This window comes from Morone saxatilis, unplaced genomic scaffold (assembly GCF_004916995.1).
Source record: "Morone saxatilis isolate NCDOM2014 unplaced genomic scaffold, NCSU_SB_2.0 Contig7, whole genome shotgun sequence".
NCBI lineage: Eukaryota > Metazoa > Chordata > Actinopteri > Moronidae > Morone > Morone saxatilis.
In genome coordinates this window covers 11,336,344-11,354,153 of record NW_023340246.1, presented here as the reverse complement: position 1 = coordinate 11,354,153, position 17,810 = coordinate 11,336,344, and the positions used below count along the sequence as shown (strand labels likewise).

The following is a 17,810-nucleotide window of genomic DNA, read 5'->3' as shown; positions in this document are numbered from 1 at the left end:
GCCGACGGTACCGACGGGCCGGACGGTGCTGAGTCAGACACCGTCAGGGCGAAACCCCTCCGGAGAAACTCCCTGACCGGAGACGTGGGTCAAGAGTTCCTGATCCACAACAAGTTTCTCTTCTACCTGTTCACGTTTGGGACTGAGCTGGGCAACGAGATGTTCTTCATCATCTTCTTCCCCTTTCTCTTCTGGAACATCGACGCCCTGGTCAGCCGGAGACTCATCGTCGTCTGGGCCTGGAACCTGTTCGTGGGACAGTCCACCAAGGACATGGTCCGCTGGTCCCGGCCGGCGTCCCCTCCCGTGGTGAAGGTGGAGGTCTTCTACAACTCCGAGTACAGCATGCCGTCCACACACGCCATGACCGGGACCGCCATACCCTTCTGTGTGTTCATGCTGACCTACGGGCGGTGGCAGGTGAGCCCCCTCTTTAAAGGGTCCCATACAGGTGGAAGATGAAGTGTTGCAGGGCAGATGTAGACCTGCCAGGGTTGGATTCGACCCAGTCCTTCAGGGGCCACAAAGGCTGCAGGTTCACTGTTATTAGTTTGTGATGAATTCATTAGTTGGTTGTTGTTAATAAGTAACTTGTTTAACTTTTTGGGCACAAAAAAAATTTCCAAAATGCACCACTTCCTGTTTTTTATGCCGATATGAAACTTAGATTTGGGTTTCTGGACTTCTGCTTTCCACAAAAACAGCACAATTTGATTATGTTTAAACTTGGGGTATTTGTGAAACTGTGGTGGACATTTGTCACTATTTTCTGACATTTTATGGCCCAAACAATTCATCAGGAACGTGTTTCACAGAGAAATCGATCATGAAAATAATCTTAGATTGCAGCCCTTCTTTGCTCGGTGATCCTAAAGCACGATATATAAAGAACAGGATTTCCTTCAGGAAATTGTCCAGCTTGTAAGCCACTCACCCTCATTCGTCTTCTGTCCTATCAAATGTGTTTTGTTTAAACAATAATCACACTCAAAAGTCAAATATGTGAAATGTGTGAAGTAGCACTTTCCCCTTAAGCTTGAAGTGTTTTCATTCATTATGTTTTATCTTCTGAAACTCTGAACTGAAAGGGCCTCAAGGTGTATCCTCCATTATTGCCCTTTATATCCACTCTTTCATGCCTTTAAGGGTTAGGGTTAAATTACTCAAACACACACCAGGAAAGTATCCCCGCTGACCTTACAGCCACTTGAACACAACAGGATACGCACACACAAAGAGCCGACAAAGAGAGGGAGGAACATTTGGTTCAATAGTGCCTGCAGATTATTTTTAGCCCCCCGGCCCCCCACTGTGTTAATCCAGCGCTGAGCAGTACAGTTTGGAACTGGAAATGTGTACAGATTACTCGATGCAACCTGGTGGATCTAGATCAACAAATATCACCAGTGTCATTCTCCTTCTTCATGTAACGTTAGAATTCAGCGGTCCGACCTCGATCCACAGGATATGAACATGTTTTGATAACCCACAGAGAAGATGACCAGAAGCATCAAAGTCTCAGACATTGAAGGGCCCCAAAGACAACATCTTTCCCCGTCCAACATCGTTCAGTACGTAGTGTTTGTTCAGGTAAAATTTAAAATGAAAAAGACCAGAGTTGTAAGAAACACACACAGGGCACCTGACCTACTAAGAAATTAAAATCCCACATGACATTTTTCTCCCTGAGGGAGGGTCAGTGGGTCTGGCCAAAAGAAAGAAAAGGCACAGACTGCCTTTAAATCACTATTAATCCTTGTTACCCAGCTCTAGTATGAAGACAACAAACGTTCCTCTGTTTACAGAGACTGTCAGGACCGGGTGTGTCAGGTGAGTGCAGGTGAGGAGTGAAAGGTAGTCTTGTTTTTCTTAAATAGACTGAGAGCAGCTGCTTTAGATTGTCAGAGAGTGATAAGGGACTAGTGAATTGGATTTAGAGAAAGAGAAAGTATCGAATTAGGTTTCTTTAAACATTTTGGTCTAGAATATCAATGAACACTAGTGCAAATGGACCACTGAGTGTCTGTTGTGGTTTAAAAAAAGGAGGGTTACTTCACTGCTCGGGAGTGAGGAGAGAGAAAAGAGTGAGAGAGAGAAAAAAAGACGTGAGGGTGGATAGTAATGAGTCGGGTATCAGAGACTCAAAGCAATGAAACCTGTTCATCACTGATAGGCTATGGTATACCGTTATGATTCTCCACCAGCAATGGTTGTGTCAAGAGAGAAACAGTGCATCACACACTGACCACAATACAATGACAAGGAAGGCACAGTCTAAATGTTTTGTGTTTTGTAGCACTTTGGAGATCGTAGTAATTGGTCTACATTGGAAGACAGTTCAGCTGAGTTAGAAGTTCAGGTGTAATCATATATTACTATTACTGACTTATGTAGTAGTAATATATTTTTTTTAACCTGTATATATTTAATGAGTAGGGTAGTAGTACTATTATGAATAAATATAAAATCATAGTACATATATATATTAGTATTTTCTAAATATTTGTTATAAGTCTGAAGAAAAATCTGCTGATTATTCCACAAAAATACAGAACATGAACTGTTATGACAACACATATGTGACCACAATATGTGCTGAGTAGGAAACAGTACAGTTGAAAAGTAAACTTGTTTGTGCATTTGGCAAAGAAGAATGTTGGCTCGAGGCAGAGACAGAAAAGGGAAGTTACAGGGAGAGGAAGAAACAGAAAGAGAGGATATGGGGTGTTGGTAAATAGACGGAGAGAAAAATCTTATTCTGATAGTTTCTGACCTCTGAGTCTTTTGAGCTGTAGTTATTTATAACTGAAGTTTCTTCAAAAGTTAAACGCTAAGCCTAAATGGATTTACTACGTGATTTGAAAGGACGGACATTTGATGAGACAGTTCAGTTCTGAAACCAGATTTTGTAAGTAGATTTGATACTGGACTCAGATTGGATGAAATGCTATCAAACCATAATTGCCACACAAGTATTTGCAGCCTCTATGCTCTTTTTAAAAGTGATGCATTAGTGACACACAATGCACTCCTCTCCTTTGTTCAGTCCCATGTATCCTGTATTTAGAAATGATTTAGTAATCTCTGAATGACCATCATCATCATGTGTACTGTTTAATGTTAAAAAAAGACCTGCATTCATTTTATTTCTAATATTAATGTGCCAAAAACATTTTAAACTAAGACCTGTAGTTAAAGTGAGCATGGAGCCCTGCAGTGCTCAGGGGTCACCACTGGGGAGGAGGGGCTGAGAACCTCAATGCTTTTTGAACTGAACGCAGTCGTCTGACTGCTCCAACTTGCTTGGCGTCATCAAGTTCACTGATTTTTGAAGGTTGAGGACCTTAAACGTTTCAGAGAAGAGGTAACTAAAGTTTACACAAGATAAGATGCAGACCATAAAAAGTTTCCAAGGCAGGAGGCAGATTCAAAGTGTTAGAAGATAAACGGTGTCAATAGACCTGTAGGTGTGCTAGTGGTGTGATTTCAGGGTTGGTCAACCTCCCTGATAAGAGTCAAATATCCCAACAATTATTGGATGGATTGTCAGACATTCATGTTGCCCAGGCGATGAATCCTAATCACTTTGGTGGTCCCCTGATTTTTACATGTAGCGCCACCTTCAGGTTGACATTTGTGGTTTTGTGAAATATCTGGACAGTTGCAGCCTCAACTGCTCTTTGTGTTTTGTGCTTATTATCAAATGTTAGCATGTGAATACACTAAACTAAGATGGTGAACATGGTGAACATTACGCCTTCAGACATCAGCATGTTAGCATTGTCATTGTAAATATGTTAGCATGCTGACCTTAGCATTTAGCTCCGCTCTACAACCTCACAGAGCTGCTAACAACTAAACTCTTGTTTTCACACTGTGATGCTTACATGAATCCTTGAAAAGATTTCAGCTCAATGTTTTCTAACTGTACGCTGTGGTTTTTGGAACCTAGTATTTCTTCTGACAGTGAACTGTACTGGAGTATTTATGGAAAGCATATTAACATTAATGCACTGCTAGGGACAGTGGGACTGTTGCTCCTTGTTCCCCAAATCCTTATGTATATTCTTAGTCAACGTTAAATGTTCAGAAAATGTAGTCCTGCAAAATGGGTCCATGAACCCACTGAAGAAACTCTTTGTTTAAAAAAACTGTGATGTGTTTTATGAAGGCTCATCTTCAGCCACCTTTCTAATATCAATGTTTTTTTTTTTTAATACCATGTCTTTATTCTCTCTCTCTCTCTCTTCTAGTACCCCTTCCTCTTTGGCTTTAGTGTGGCTCTCAGCTGGAGTGTCCTGGTCTGTGTAAGCAGAGTCTATATGGGGATGCATTCTGTTCTGGTAAGGTTATTTAAATAAATGAAATGAAATATGAAACGTAGGAATATAAAGTGATTTACCTCCACTGACTCCTATAGTCCCAGCTCAGAATTGTAACTCAATGAGGTCTACCTCAGCTTGGGTAAAAAAAGGTTTTCTCCAACAAACCACCGCTGCCTTTTTCTTTCTTTCTTATGTCTGGTGACAGGTAACATCATGTGTACCTTGGATGGCTGTAAATGCTGACATGACTCCAATATACCTAATGCTGCATTTTAGTCTTTGGTGTATAATGGAGGACACCTTCAGCCGGTCTTAGCACTTGAAATCATCTGTGCATTTTCTTTTTTACACATTTTAACATAAATATATCACATTAATATGTATTACATACACCTTTCATCTTTATAACATACACAGGAGCTTACAATGTATGATTATCGGAGATCTATCTGTAAGTAGAGCCAATAAACAAATCAAAGCCAGTAGATAAGGTTAGATTAGACTCGGTGGCCAGGCAACTGATGTTAGTAGATATTGTTTATTTTCTGCATCCTCCCAACAGTAACACCTGTTTACCAGAAAGAGACTCACGTGATTTTTACTAGAGGTTTTATGACTTCAAGGAAAGCTGGTTACAAGTGTTGCAGAGAGTAGTGCCACCTACAGGAGAGGAAGCAGCATTATTTAATGATGTAGCAACTGATGCTTAAAGGGCTTGGACTTTGTTTGCAGCATGTTTCTGTGCTTTAAAACTATATTTTGATTTGAACTTGTAATGTCTAGACTATTAAACAACACTAACACTATTAAAATCATGGCATGCACTCCTGGTTTACAATAATTGCTGTCCCTGTGTTGCAGGAGGTAATCACTGGCTTCCTCTACAGCCTTCTTATTCTAGCCTTCTTCCAGCCAATTCTGGGCAAGATCGACACCTTCTACATGATGGACCACTACGCTCCACTTGTGATCATTGTGTCACATGTGAGCTTCGGACTTGTGGCTTTCTCTCTGGATTCCTGGAGCACCTCTCGGGGTGACACTGCTCAGGCTCTGGGCACCGGGGCAGGAGCTGCTTTGGCTACCCATGTGAACTATCAGCTGGGGCTGCTGCTGGATCCACCTCTGTCTTCACTTCCTCTAACTTTACCAACAATCAGCACTAGCTTGGTGGTTCTCTCCCTGCTGCGCTTCCTGGTCGGAGTCGCTGTCCTCCTCGTCACGAGAATGGTTATGAAAGCAGTGACTATTCCGTTCTTATGTCGACTGTTCGGGCTGCCTTCAGATGATGTAAGACAGGCGAGGCAGCACATGAAAGTAGAGTTGCCGTACCGTTACATTGTCTACAGTGTTGTTGGCTTTAGTTGTGTCTGTGTGGTGCCTCTCTTCTTTAGGATCTTAAACCTTGCCTGAGTGTTGTGTGCAAACTGTCATTTACTGCTGACATGTTCACCACCATGGTGACTGCAGGCTACACTTGGAAACATGCTGCTTGTTTTGACACAAAATAAAAACTGTTGTTTCTGCACAGCAGAAACTAATTTGAAGGACAAATGTGGTGATATTCATTGTTTTTATTGTCAATATTCCTCTATGCCTGAAAGCTCCATTGTTGTCCAAAAACTATTAAAAACAAATCAGTGAGCCACACTGTTGCACTGGGTGACATGTTTCTTCATTATGATGAGCATGAGTGCTGTATTACTGTTATTTTGAGTTACATCGAATATGTATCAATCTGTGGCTGAAAATAGTCTGCAACAAATACAGTATTATTTAATACTGTTTGAGTATCAGTGGCTAAAAAATACAGTGTCCTGCTGATTTAAGGAAAAAAATAATATATTTGTGAACCATTTTTAAAGATTTACGTCCTCACTGGGAACCAGTGACCAGACTGGAGGAAGTTGTAAAGTATTAGAGACAGGTTAATGTGTTGGTTTTGGTCTTTTTGTGGGATTTGTTGACAATAACAGCAATATAGAAGATCACCGGCCTTATCCTTTAAAGATGCACCTGTGGTCGACACATAAGTGTTTACTAGAATTTTGCAAATACAGAATCTCAGATGTACTGTAATAATGCTTGCATTCACTAATAAGAAATCTATTGTACATTTCCATCCTTTGATCAACATATATGACCATATGTTATTGAACTGAATTCCATGCTCTTAAAAATAAACCAAACCATGAATCAGCAACGTGTGAAATCACTTCACTTCTCATTTGTTGCCGTGTTTTAAATCAAATCAGCCTGGAAGCATTAGCTCACAGGTGTTGGGATAGTTACGTGATTTTTATTTAAATCTGGAAGGCTCATGCTTTTCCCTGTCTGAGCAGGTCTGTCGTGTCATTACAGTTCTTCTATGTTACCATAGTCGGCACCTCGTCACCTCCTTTTTGTACATTTATGTGTTTTATTTTCCAAAGCGTTTATAATTTTGATCCAAATGTAAGTGAATTATTCTCTGATTAATCATTTTAAAGCATAACATTCAAATAACAGATATTTTTGATAACGTATTTTGCCATCTTTACTAACTTGGGCTGAATTGTTGATCCAACAAATAAATGGTTAAAATCTCAATCTATATCATTCATGCTTGATTTCTGAGAAACTTTCGGGAGATATTTCTGCTGCCCATTTTTAATCTACAGTATAAAACACTGACTTACTGATTTAGCACTTGTTTTAAATGTTTTAATTGTTTGTTATTTGCTGTTGTAATGCTCCTATGATGGTTTACTCCAATATCCATGTCAAACTATTAATCATCATTTCTACTAATGGAATATTTATAGGTCTATTATCACCATCCATCTCACCAACTCATCTTTTTTCTGTCATATATCCTTTGGAAATAATATGGAAACAAGGAGAATAAAATATTCCAACAAACAAAACAGAAAATGCATTTTATTTTCAGAATTGGTCCAAGTGTATCTTTATTTCAAGGAAATGACATAAGAGGGACAGTCAGTCAGTGCATATGGGGTTTTAGACCGGAGTGTGTTCAGTATTTGAGTACTGTGAATCTGGATCTCCATTCCTTCTTTGATAACTGGGTCATGTGTTTTACTCCCTGTACCCAAATAGCGCATTGCGATCGTGTTTAACCTTTGAACAACTTAGATAAGGTTTTAGGTCTTTATCTCATTGTAATGCACGTGTGCACCCAGCCTCATCTCCAGTCTTCTCTGTGCTCTTCTCATAAACTGCACTTTGGGTGATGGCTGTTTTTTGACATTTAAATCTCTAAACAATTCACAGAGGTTATATAGGCCCATACCCACTTCTTTTTGGTTTTAAACACTTTGGTTGTCCAGGTGTGGCTCCTATTACTTTAGAAAAAGTAGCTACAGCACACAGAACCAAACTAAAGGGAGTTTTATTATATATTATAATCCCTTCATATGTGTGCTGTATATAGCCTATAATATAAATTCCTGGGTTTAAGAGTGATAGTATATTTGTTTAGCTTTTCTGCATAAATCTACTATATAACAGTAATAGTGCAAAGAACACTGAGCAAAAAGCAGTTTTTTAATAATAATGCTGCACATGCAAGCTTTTTTGTTTGTTTGTAAAAAGCTTATCCTGATGTGAACCTTTTATTTTGAAAAATGGGAGAACATTAAACCGGACGTCCGGACTTTTACTTTTACCGACCAAAACATTCACCTTAAGCGCTCACATTGTTGGATTAACAAGGCAGTGGTCGGCCGTAGGATGCTAAACTCAGACAACATACAAGCTTATTAACGTAGCAGCGAAAGTAATTAAGAGGGAAGTTGTTTATTTAGAATAATTGACATTTATAATAGTTGACATTTGTTCGTTGTTCCGCTCTCTAATCGTTGTTGCCGGCGGAGACGGCGGCGAGTCTAACGTTAGCTCGACCTGCTGGTCACAGAAAGTTCAAACAACGTATGTGAACTTTATAATAACTTAATAATATCAGCCCCCCCTCGCTGCTGCCGCCAGTGCTGATGCCTCGTTTGGAAAAGCCAAATGGCAGAGGGACAAAAAGGTAAGAGAGAAGCTCCACTTTCAAGGAAACTGGTGGAGATGTATTAATTGTTAGTCTCCATAACAATGAGGTTTTCTCTTATTGCTCAGCCAGTTTAACTAAGTTCAGTGATTAGAGACAAGTACACAACCTTTCTCAAGTGACTGTAAAGACTAAAATAATGATAAGCATATAGTGCAGCACTGTATTGGCTGGTTAAACAGTTAGTATTGCTTTATAAGGAGAGATGTCTGATGCAAAGTAATTTCATCATAACAACCTCATAACATTTCATGCATGTTTGCTTTTTCTAATACAATGTTACATCTCTCTTGCTGACTCCAGACCAAAGTTAGACTGGAAGTTTGTTCAGCGGTTCTGCAGCATCCAGAAGGTCCTGTTCCCATCATGGACCAGTCAAAGTGTCCTGATGTTCGGGACGCTGCTTGCTGTCACTCTGACAGGTAAATGCTGGTGTCACAAAAGCTGCTTGCGCAAGAGGACGTGTGTGTTGGTCATGATTGTGTCAGTCAGATCATCTAGCTGTCAAATTACTGGAAATGAAAAGTAAGGTTGTTTGTCTCTCTCGAAGCCTCATCATGGGACACAGTCATGCTTGATGGACAGAGCCTTTTGTGGCATTGTAAAACTATATTTCAGATAACACTAGACTGCATACTGTGTGTTCTTCTTTCCCTTGACCTTTAGCTCAAAGTGTTGCCTCATTTGCCTATGTTGTTTCTGTTTGAACTGCCTCCCGACAATGCGTTAACACATCTTTTTTTTTTTTCTTTGCTATTAGAGCAGCTGATCATTTACCAAGTGGGTGTCCTCCCCAGCCACTTCTACAATGTGCTGGCAGACAAAGATTACTCCGGCTTCAGGAGTTTGGTGGGCACAGCTATGGTGCTGATCTTGCTCAACTCCTCGGTAAGTTGAAGGAGCTGTGGGGGGACGGCAGGAGTTGACCTACTGACAACAGCAGCCAAAGAATAGTTAAAGAGTTCGACCCTCAGGAGGTCGTAAATATCCTCCTGTTCTCTTTTTTTAAGAGTTTTTACTAATCATGCATGTGCAAAGTCAGCTCTCTCTTATCCTTTTCCTTTGGGCCCAGCTTCTGATTGGTCTGTAGACTATTGATAAAAGTATCAATACTTTTAGATTCTGCACTCAAGCTTTTTACGTAGCTATCATGTCAAACAGTGGACAGAATATAGCTCGAGTTAGTTAATGTATCATCACACAGATGAGTGTTTTGTATTTATTATCAATCAAATAATAAATAATTCTTTATGATGCCAGTTAACTGTAGGTGTATGGTTACTTTTTTCTGTGTGTGTGTGTGTGTGTGTGTGTGTGTATACTGTATCTTATGAGCAGCAACAACTACACCACATTGAGAAAGTTGACTTGTTTAATATTATGCAGACCAACAAAAACTTACTTACTACAACATTACAGTTATCATAATTAAATCCCAATAGTGTCCATTGTAGAGGAATATTTAGATGTGTGTACTCAAACTAAATCAGTTACATATTCACTATATTTATTGTGTGACGTCATGTTTGATCTCGGATGGCTGTTATCGTAGACGGTAGCGAGTTAACAAGGCCAGGACGGCCTGACATGTTCATTTTACTGCAGACACACACTTGATCTTTATCCTTGGATTTTGAACCTGAGAAACAAATATTCCACATAGTTTATTCTTGCTGTCTCGTCATATAAGTGCTGTTTATTGTCTCTGTGTTACTTTTTCTCTCTAATAGACGACTTATCCCTCTCTCTCTCTGTCCCAGTTGAAAAGTCTCGACCAGTACATTTGCAATCAGATGTACGTTAACTGGAGGCAGACGCTAACTGAGAGCCTCCATACGGCCTACTTCCAGGGCCGAGTCTATTACACACTCAATGTACTCCGAGAGGACATCGACAACCCGTGAGCTTTCATTTTTGTACTCTTACCTAGTGCTTTTTTTTTAAGGATATAGACACAAATGCAACTTAAATGCATCACCATGTATGAGTGTACAAATATAAATGTTTGCTTAGTGTTGATCATGTGTCTATTAGAATATTAAACATCATCAGAGTGTGGGATAATGTAATTTGTTATAATAATGTAATTTCTGCTTTCTTGTTTTCTAACTGCCAGAGACCAGCGAATCAGTCAGGATGCAGAGAGGTTGTGTAAGCAGATGAGCACCATGGCTAGTCGTTTGATTGTGTCACCGTTCACACTGGCCTACTACACCTACCACTGCTTTTACAGGTGAGTTTGTGGAGTATATCACACTCCTGTGTACTATGTTTAACACCTACTGTGAATTAGAGGTTAAAGCATCTGAGACAGGCTCTGTTATTACATTGTTACAGCCATATTTGCCAACATTTGTACTTGAGAGCGACACACAACACTTGTTTTGTTGTTTGTTTCTGTTTTACTGTATTTTCACTCTGAATTGTGTTTTTGCAGCACCGGCTGGATCGGTCCTGTTAGTATCTTTTGCTACTTTGTGATTGGGACTATTGCCAATAAAATCCTCATGGGGCCTATTGTCTCAACTCTGTTTGAGCAAGAAAAACTGGAGGGAGACTTCCGGTAAGTTTAGTACGTTTGGTGTACCAAGTGTCTGTGTCTGTAGGAATGTGTGCTGACAGACAAGCAGAGCAGGACTGACTGTTTTTTTTTTCCTGAACTACAACAGGGGTTGGGTATGTTGCCAGCTGTATTTGTTGTAAATCCTTTCGGTGTTCATGTCAAGGAAGTCAGTCCTTGGTAACAGGAAGTTTCTGTAGACTTTGGCCCAGTGCTTTTTGCCTCAGGAAATGACACAGGATATGCGTCAGCTATGAAAGAGGAATTATAATGTCATCTGTCACAAGTTAAAACAGTGCTATTTTGTGTTACTGGAGAACAATTTAATGAAAGTTGTGTTCAATCTGAAATTGTTTTGCTTGAAAGTAAAAACGTTTTTTTTTTGGTTTTTTTTATCTCCAGATTCAAGCACATGCAGATCCGTGTCAACGCAGAGTCTGCAGCTTTTTACAGGTAAGGCACAAACACATTATTTATTTACAAGGATAAATGTTATTATAATATTTATTTTGGTGTCTCATGCACGAATCAAACCTGCAGAGACTGAGACACAAATATGTTTTCAGAACGGTTAGACAGCTATAGCTGTACAGCTGGAAACTGTACTTGGTGTGTTTTTCTGTGCTAAACAAAATTTGACACTAATAATAGTAATACTAATAATAACTCTGTCACATTAACACACACTGATCATGCAGTTAAAGCATGTTGCTGTGTATGTATTTAAGAGCTGGTAAAGTGGAGCACATGAGGACCGACCGAAGACTGCAGGCTCTGTTGCAAACTCAGAAGAGTCTAATAAACAAAGAGCTATTGCTTTATAGTAAGAACATCACATACATCCACACTCTATTATTTCTATATATCTTTCATTGATTGCTTTAATTAAACTTGTAATGTTAACTTCTGACCTCTCCTCTCTCAGTTGGGGTAAACACCTTTGACTACCTCGGAGGTTTCCTCAGCTACATCATAATCGCCATTCCCATCTTCACCGGTATCTATGATGATCTCACTCCTGGGGAGCTCAGTGCTCTCATCAGTAAGGTTGGCATGTTTTTTTTATTCCTTTCCCTACTTCTCAAAACTTGTGGAACTTTCTTCACATAGAAAAATAAGAACCATTGAAATGTATCGGCAGAGGTAATAACAAGTAAAGTGTCAGTGTCAAATAAAATACATGTCATAGTGAAAAAAAAAGAGTACACTCATTTAAACAATTTAAAAATAAGTTAAATTACAAATTTAAATATAAAATCATCAAATGTTTAAGATTGAATCCACAGTATGTGCACACCTCTACCTCACAGAGTTTATTTAAAAGGTATGAAAGGTTTGCCATCACACAATAGATGGCTTAAAGTGAGCTTGTTGCTAATTCAACCACTAGGTGACAGCAAAAGCTTTCAAGTGCCTGTTGTTAGACAGAGATCTCACTTCTACGTATTACATTTGTCATCTCTTTTTCATGCTGTTGTCCAGTGTGTCATCATGTTACTGCCTTTTGTTCTTTGTTCTAATACTCTTCTTTTAATTAACATGTCTCTTATTTACTCTCTGCTCTGGTTCTCCCTCTCCTTGTTCATATTCAGAACGCCTTTGTCTGCATCTACTTGATAAATGGCTTCACGCAGCTAATAGACCTGTCAACCACTCTGTCAGATGTGGCTGGATACACCCACAGGTATCACACTGCATACTTAAAATCACTTCCTGGAGGACAGATGATGACAGCAGCGCTTGTGCATGCCATCCAGCTTTCCATCAACGAATCTGTGTGTGTGTGTGTGTGTTGTGGTCAGGATTGGGCAGCTCAGGGAGGTGATGGATGACATTCTACGCAAGCAGTGTGACTATGACCCAGCATCAGGGGAAAGCTATGACTTTGACAGGTTTGTCTTCTGCAAAAAAGTAGTTATATTTAAGTAAGAGACTGCGCACACAGCTAGAATACATTTTAAAAAGACAAAGAGCAAAGAATATGACAAACATGAGTTTAAAATGCTTAGAACAACACGTGTCACATGTTCTTTATTTCTTATTAAATTTCTCCACACAGTGACTTCAATGTCCACGGGGGCCCTGTGGACACTGCCTTCATCCTGGATCATCTTTCATACAAATCTCCTTACTCAGACGAGCTGCTGGTGGAGGATCTGAGTCTAAAAATCAACCAGGGAACAAATCTGTTGGTAGTGGGAAACACAGGCACCGGCAAGACGTCACTACTGAGGGTCCTCAACCGACTCTGGGAGGCTCACAGCGGTGAGAGAGCAGCGAGGCTGAGGAAGTTTGATTCAGACAGGAAGTGATGAATAAAAAGGTTTCATGGCTGCCGACGAGTTTAGGCTGTAATAATAACCCCTGACTGGAAATAATGATATGTGTTTAAGAATAGAAATAGAGGAAGAATGTGCATGTCTGAAAATATATATTCATAGATATGTGGACATATTGGCAAGACACAATAAAAGCTGTTCTTTCATTGAGGTGGTCAGAGTGAGGAGAGGCACATTTTGTGTGATCTGTGTTTGTGTCAAGGTAGGATGAGAGGGAGCTATGTGTGATCCAGATAGTTTGCTTTTCCTCTTTTCCTCTTTTCCTAGGAGAAGTGCAGAGGGTATCACTGTTTCTGTTTGTTATTCATACTAAGCACTTCAAAAAAGACTTGATTTGTGATATCTGCGCTCAGTAGCTTCATGACAGCATCTTATCTCTAGGTTTTGTCCAGATGACCACATGTTTTGGCCCCAGAGGAACCCTCTTCCTGCCACAGAAACCTTACCTGACTGATGGCACACTGCGTGAACAGGTCTCTCTCTCTTCTTTTATTTTGTTTCTCTGTTGAGCCTGAAGTGTGTCAAGTTTATCAAAGTGCTGAAATGTACCTAAATTAGAAACAGATTAGATTGAATAAGGATTAACTGGAACTCTCTCTCCCACAGGTGATCTACCCATTGAAGGATATTTACCCTGAATCAGGTATCAGATTTCACTCTGACTGTCTGATAGATGTTAATTGATTTAGTTGTCGTTCAAGCAAGGAAACCTACAAAGATACATACATACATACATATATAGTAGATCAATGTATACAGATGCAACTCTTATATTTATATTAATCTTTGTGCTTCCTCCAGGAACGACTGAAATAATAATGTGTCCTTTCTTTCAGGGTCAGTGGACGATGACAGAATTATACAGTTCTTAGAACTAGCGGGAGTGGTGAGTGACTGACCTACAACTATATTCCTTTAAACTCTGTATGTGTTGGTAATCTGATCATCCTCTGATCCTGAATCAAACTTCGATCTGTGCTCCAGTCCAATCTCTTGAAGCGGACAGGTGGGCTGGATGAAAGGGTGGACTGGAACTGGTAAGAGAGAAAATACAAGTAGAAAACCCACAAAGTGAAACAAGTAATGTGTGTATTATGTGAGGCAGTGTGTGAACTAGTTTTTCTCTGCAGGTATGATGTTCTGTCTCCAGGTGAAATGCAGCGTCTCTGCTTTGCTCGACTCTTCTACCTGCAGCCTAAATATGCAGGTGTGTTGCTTTGGATTTGTGTAATGTATTCATGAACCGATCTGAGGAATCGAGACTTTGAGCGCTTCTGACACGGCAGTTTCAGGGGAGCTGGCCTCGCCCACTGTCTTTGATTTACCACCTAAATTTAGCATTTCAGATGTGAAACATTTGCATTTTTTCATCCTGTCCTTTCTGTTAGAGGTCATTCAGACTGGAGCTTTCTTAAACTTGTTGGTTTCTTTACATTTTTATAATTTTGTCTTGGCAGTGTTGGATGAGGCCACCAGTGCTTTGACAGAGGAGGCAGAAGCACAGCTGTACCGAACCTGTAAACACCTTGGAATGACTTTGGTCAGTCTGGGACACCGTAGCAGCCTGGAGAAGGTAGACTGAACATGCATTTATGAGACAGCTCGAAATATGAAGGATGGTTTGGTGTCACCTTATTGTTATTTTGCTCCAAAAGATCCAGCATGAAAAAATTAAAATGCTGAATTTTTAAACTGCAAGTGCTCACTACAGTATATACCCAAACCTATATCCGATTCTCTCAATCTCCTTTGAATGGAATAAAGTTGAGCTTGTGCTTTTTTTTTGTCAGTCCATGATTATTCTGTTTCAGTATGGCAGTCCTCTACGTTTTAACACTAACCCCTTTTGCTTTGTTCTAACGTCTGTCTAAATCTATGAAGGATATTAACTGTATCTTTCTGTTTCTCCCAGTACCACGATGTCCAGTTGAAACTGTGTGGAGGAGGCCGGTGGGAGTTAACTAAGTTAAAAGGAGAAAAAAGAAGCCACACATCTTCAGAGTCTTCTCTTTGAAATCCTGGACATGCGGAAAGCATCGGCGTGGGAGACGAGCACAGAAAACACTCCTGAATTCCTCAGTTACTGTACTGACACTCAAGTGCTCTTAACTAGGCGCTTGTTTTACCACTTCCTCCAGCAAAGGTCGCCAACTGTGCACAACCAGTTTGTACGTATTCATGTCCATAGACATTTTAAGAAGATACATTTTTTCTCCAGGTTGCTCCAGAGTGCAAAATTTTTTTTAAACAAGATGGCGGTTTGGAGGACGCACAAAGTGTTCTAGACCTGAAACCTTTGCCAAACGAATGGTTTGAATGGCTACCTTATGCACCTATTATGACCACAAATCAGTAAAGAAAAGGGACACTTTAAGACTGTAAATCTGCCTTTATGTGAGATTACATTTGTTTACTGTATGATGTTTACAATCACTACATCTGGATTATAGTACTATCAAGAGCGGAGTTTATCTGTGATTCTACATATTGTTTTAAAATGTTGTTTACCTGATTGCATTAAAATGTTCATATGTACAATAACAAAAAACCTAAGTGGTTCAGTGAAATATAAAGTTACATGCAAGCATCACTTTCATCTTCCTCTTTAGATGAGCATGTTTTCCGAAAACACATCATCGTTGTTGTTGTTTACCAGAGAGCTTGCGGTGACCTTCGATGATCTCTTGAACTGCTGCAGGATCATCCAGAGTGCTGAGGTCACCCAATCCGTTCAAGTCTTGCTCCACCACTTTCCGCAGCACCCGGCGCATTATCTTTCCCGAGCGTGTCTTTGGCAGCCGCTGGACGAACTGTGGGAGTGGTCAAATAGTGACTGAGTACAAGTTAGTCTGAAATATCTGTTTGCGATTTAAAGTCAGTGAGACAGAATTTACCTGGATGCAGTCTGGACAGGCGTACTTGGCAATCTTTTTAGACACCATGTCGTTTAGCTGCCGGGACAGGTCCGTCTCTTCAACGTCTGTACCCTTTTTTAGCACCACAAAGGCATACACACCTGACAACACACAGAGAGAAAACAGTCTTTCCTATGATGGACATTGTTAGCTAACACTGGCATCAAATTAAAAAAGATTGACTGAATTACACTCACCTTCTCCTTTGATGTTATGTGAGTATCCGATGACGGCAGACTCAGCCACTTGAGAGCATTGATTCTGTTACAGAAATCACAATCAGGATCCTCTTTACACTTTATGGGGAAATATTTAACTGCTTGAGCATTGGAAAAAATAGCAAAAATCATTAATGTTTCTTTGAGCTTTGATTATTCATTTGGGGAAAGAACTTTAGGGGCACTTTTAATGGAAGAAATGACTTAAACCCTCTTTTCCATATTACTTTTGAATATATTTTTATTCATGATTTTATTGTGATATATTTTAATACATGTCCACTGGACATAATTGTCATTTTCCTGTCAGAGATGAATTCTTTCTTCTGCTAATTTAAGACAAAATTAGTATAATCTTCATTAGGATGTTACCATTATATGTTTATGAATGTAGCAAGCAATGCTCCGATACATTAAAATAACTTGTTTATCATTGATTGACCGTACCACCACATCCTCTATCTCTGCCGTCCCAATCCTGTGACCGCTCACGTTAATGACATCATCAAGGCGCCCGGTGATCTGGTAGTATCCCTCCTTAGAGCGATAGGCGCCATCACCAGTAAAGAAGTAACCTATTGTTCCAACAAACGAGGGATTTCAAAGCTGTGAACTTACAGAAACAAGATGGTGACAGCCATAAGTTTCCATAAGTTATTGTCTTCACCCAAAAAACAACAACAAAGGAAGATAGAAACACCATAAAAACAGTTTGTTCTTGTACCAGGATAAGGCTGACAGTAGGTCTCAATGAATCTCTGGTGGTTGTTATGAATGGTTCGGGCCATACCAGGCCACGGCTGAGCTATACACAGAGCTCCAGATGTGTTGTTGGAAGTCAGCACTTCTCCCTGAAGGAAATTTTAAAACAGTGATGAATGTTAATGTAAGAAACAAACAACAAAATAATAACTGAGTCATAAATCAATGTCACAAGTGCAAATAAGTATGGTATGGTAAGAGCGCAAAAATGATTGTCTATTAATGTATTAAGTATTATTCGGTGCATGATATTTACAGCATTGCATGGTCAATGAAACGTGATTTATCTAACAACAAGACTGAAAAACTGAATATTAAACCATGTGAATATTGAATATCTTACAGTGCTGTGTGATGGTGTTTGTGTGTGTGTCTTTGTTCAGAGGGAGGACAAGAAATCAGCTCAGAGACACCACTCCCAACTGTCTGCACAATCTGTGCAACTGCAATAGCCACAAAGTAGTTTGACAGATTTTTAATATGGAGCTTGGCACGCGCAGAGTGAGACTGACGGGTGGGAGCAGGGCGAGTATCAAAAGTGACACAGCTGGTGACTAGTTTATAATCCTAATCTGACCCTCCCTCCGGGCCGTTCCCAGCCATCCAACATTTGCAGGGATGGCAGGCTACACACACA

At 39.9% G+C, this 17,810-nt stretch overlaps 3 protein-coding genes across 4 annotated transcripts in view; 2 read left to right on the top strand and 1 right to left on the bottom strand.

Moving 5' to 3' along the window:
- Positions 1 to 6,914, top strand: part of LOC118340637 (sphingosine-1-phosphate phosphatase 1-like) — a gene marked incomplete at its 5' end in the record, with an annotated part of 7,287 nt that extends 373 nt beyond the window's left edge. The window contains 3 exon segments of the mRNA XM_035678728.1: positions 1 to 420; positions 4,254 to 4,343; positions 5,187 to 6,914. Of these exon segments, the coding sequence (XP_035534621.1) occupies positions 1 to 420; positions 4,254 to 4,343; positions 5,187 to 5,738 (1,062 nt within the window).
- Positions 6,915 to 7,997: 1,083 nt separating this feature from the next.
- abcd4 (ATP-binding cassette, sub-family D (ALD), member 4) lies at positions 7,998 to 15,902 on the top strand. 2 transcript variants are annotated; one of them, XM_035678772.1, is made up of 19 exons: positions 7,998 to 8,358; positions 8,683 to 8,801; positions 9,140 to 9,267; positions 10,140 to 10,279; positions 10,496 to 10,612; positions 10,817 to 10,942; positions 11,342 to 11,392; positions 11,668 to 11,762; positions 11,865 to 11,986; positions 12,532 to 12,623; positions 12,742 to 12,831; positions 12,999 to 13,204; positions 13,660 to 13,751; positions 13,885 to 13,921; positions 14,115 to 14,164; positions 14,263 to 14,315; positions 14,409 to 14,485; positions 14,736 to 14,851; positions 15,191 to 15,902. In XM_035678772.1, exons 1-19 carry the CDS (start codon positions 8,318 to 8,320, stop codon positions 15,290 to 15,292), a joined length of 1,854 nt encoding a protein of 617 aa, XP_035534665.1. In that variant the 5' UTR covers positions 7,998 to 8,317; the 3' UTR covers positions 15,293 to 15,902. The 2 variants fall into 2 exon arrangements, with proteins under 2 accessions (XP_035534665.1, XP_035534666.1); XM_035678773.1 differs by lacking the exon at positions 7,998 to 8,358 and having other exon boundaries at positions 9,145 to 9,267.
- The window catches only part of acss1 (acyl-CoA synthetase short chain family member 1), a 27,443-nt gene continuing 25,507 nt past the window's right edge, over positions 15,875 to 17,810 (bottom strand). Inside the window, exons 10-14 of the mRNA XM_035678770.1 lie at positions 17,136 to 17,262; positions 16,859 to 16,986; positions 16,391 to 16,454; positions 16,173 to 16,294; positions 15,875 to 16,088 (exon numbers count right to left, since the gene is read on the bottom strand). Coding sequence (XP_035534663.1) covers positions 15,912 to 16,088; positions 16,173 to 16,294; positions 16,391 to 16,454; positions 16,859 to 16,986; positions 17,136 to 17,262 — 618 coding nt within the window. The 3' untranslated portion in view covers positions 15,875 to 15,911. The remainder of the gene's footprint in view (positions 16,089 to 16,172; positions 16,295 to 16,390; positions 16,455 to 16,858; positions 16,987 to 17,135; positions 17,263 to 17,810) is intronic.

What these genes read in the sequence shown, in the direction of transcription:
- abcd4 (XM_035678772.1), top strand. Translation starts at nt 8,318, where the DNA reads ATGCCTCGTTTGGAAAAGCCAAATGGCAGAGGGACAAAAAG. An exon ending in AATGGCAGAGGGACAAAAAG is followed by an intron (nt 8,359 to 8,682) that starts GTAAGAGAGAAG and finishes TGCTGACTCCAG; the next exon opens with ACCAAAGTTAGACTGGAAGT. An exon ending in CCTGCAGCCTAAATATGCAG is followed by an intron (nt 14,486 to 14,735) that starts GTGTGTTGCTTT and finishes TTGTCTTGGCAG; the next exon opens with TGTTGGATGAGGCCACCAGT.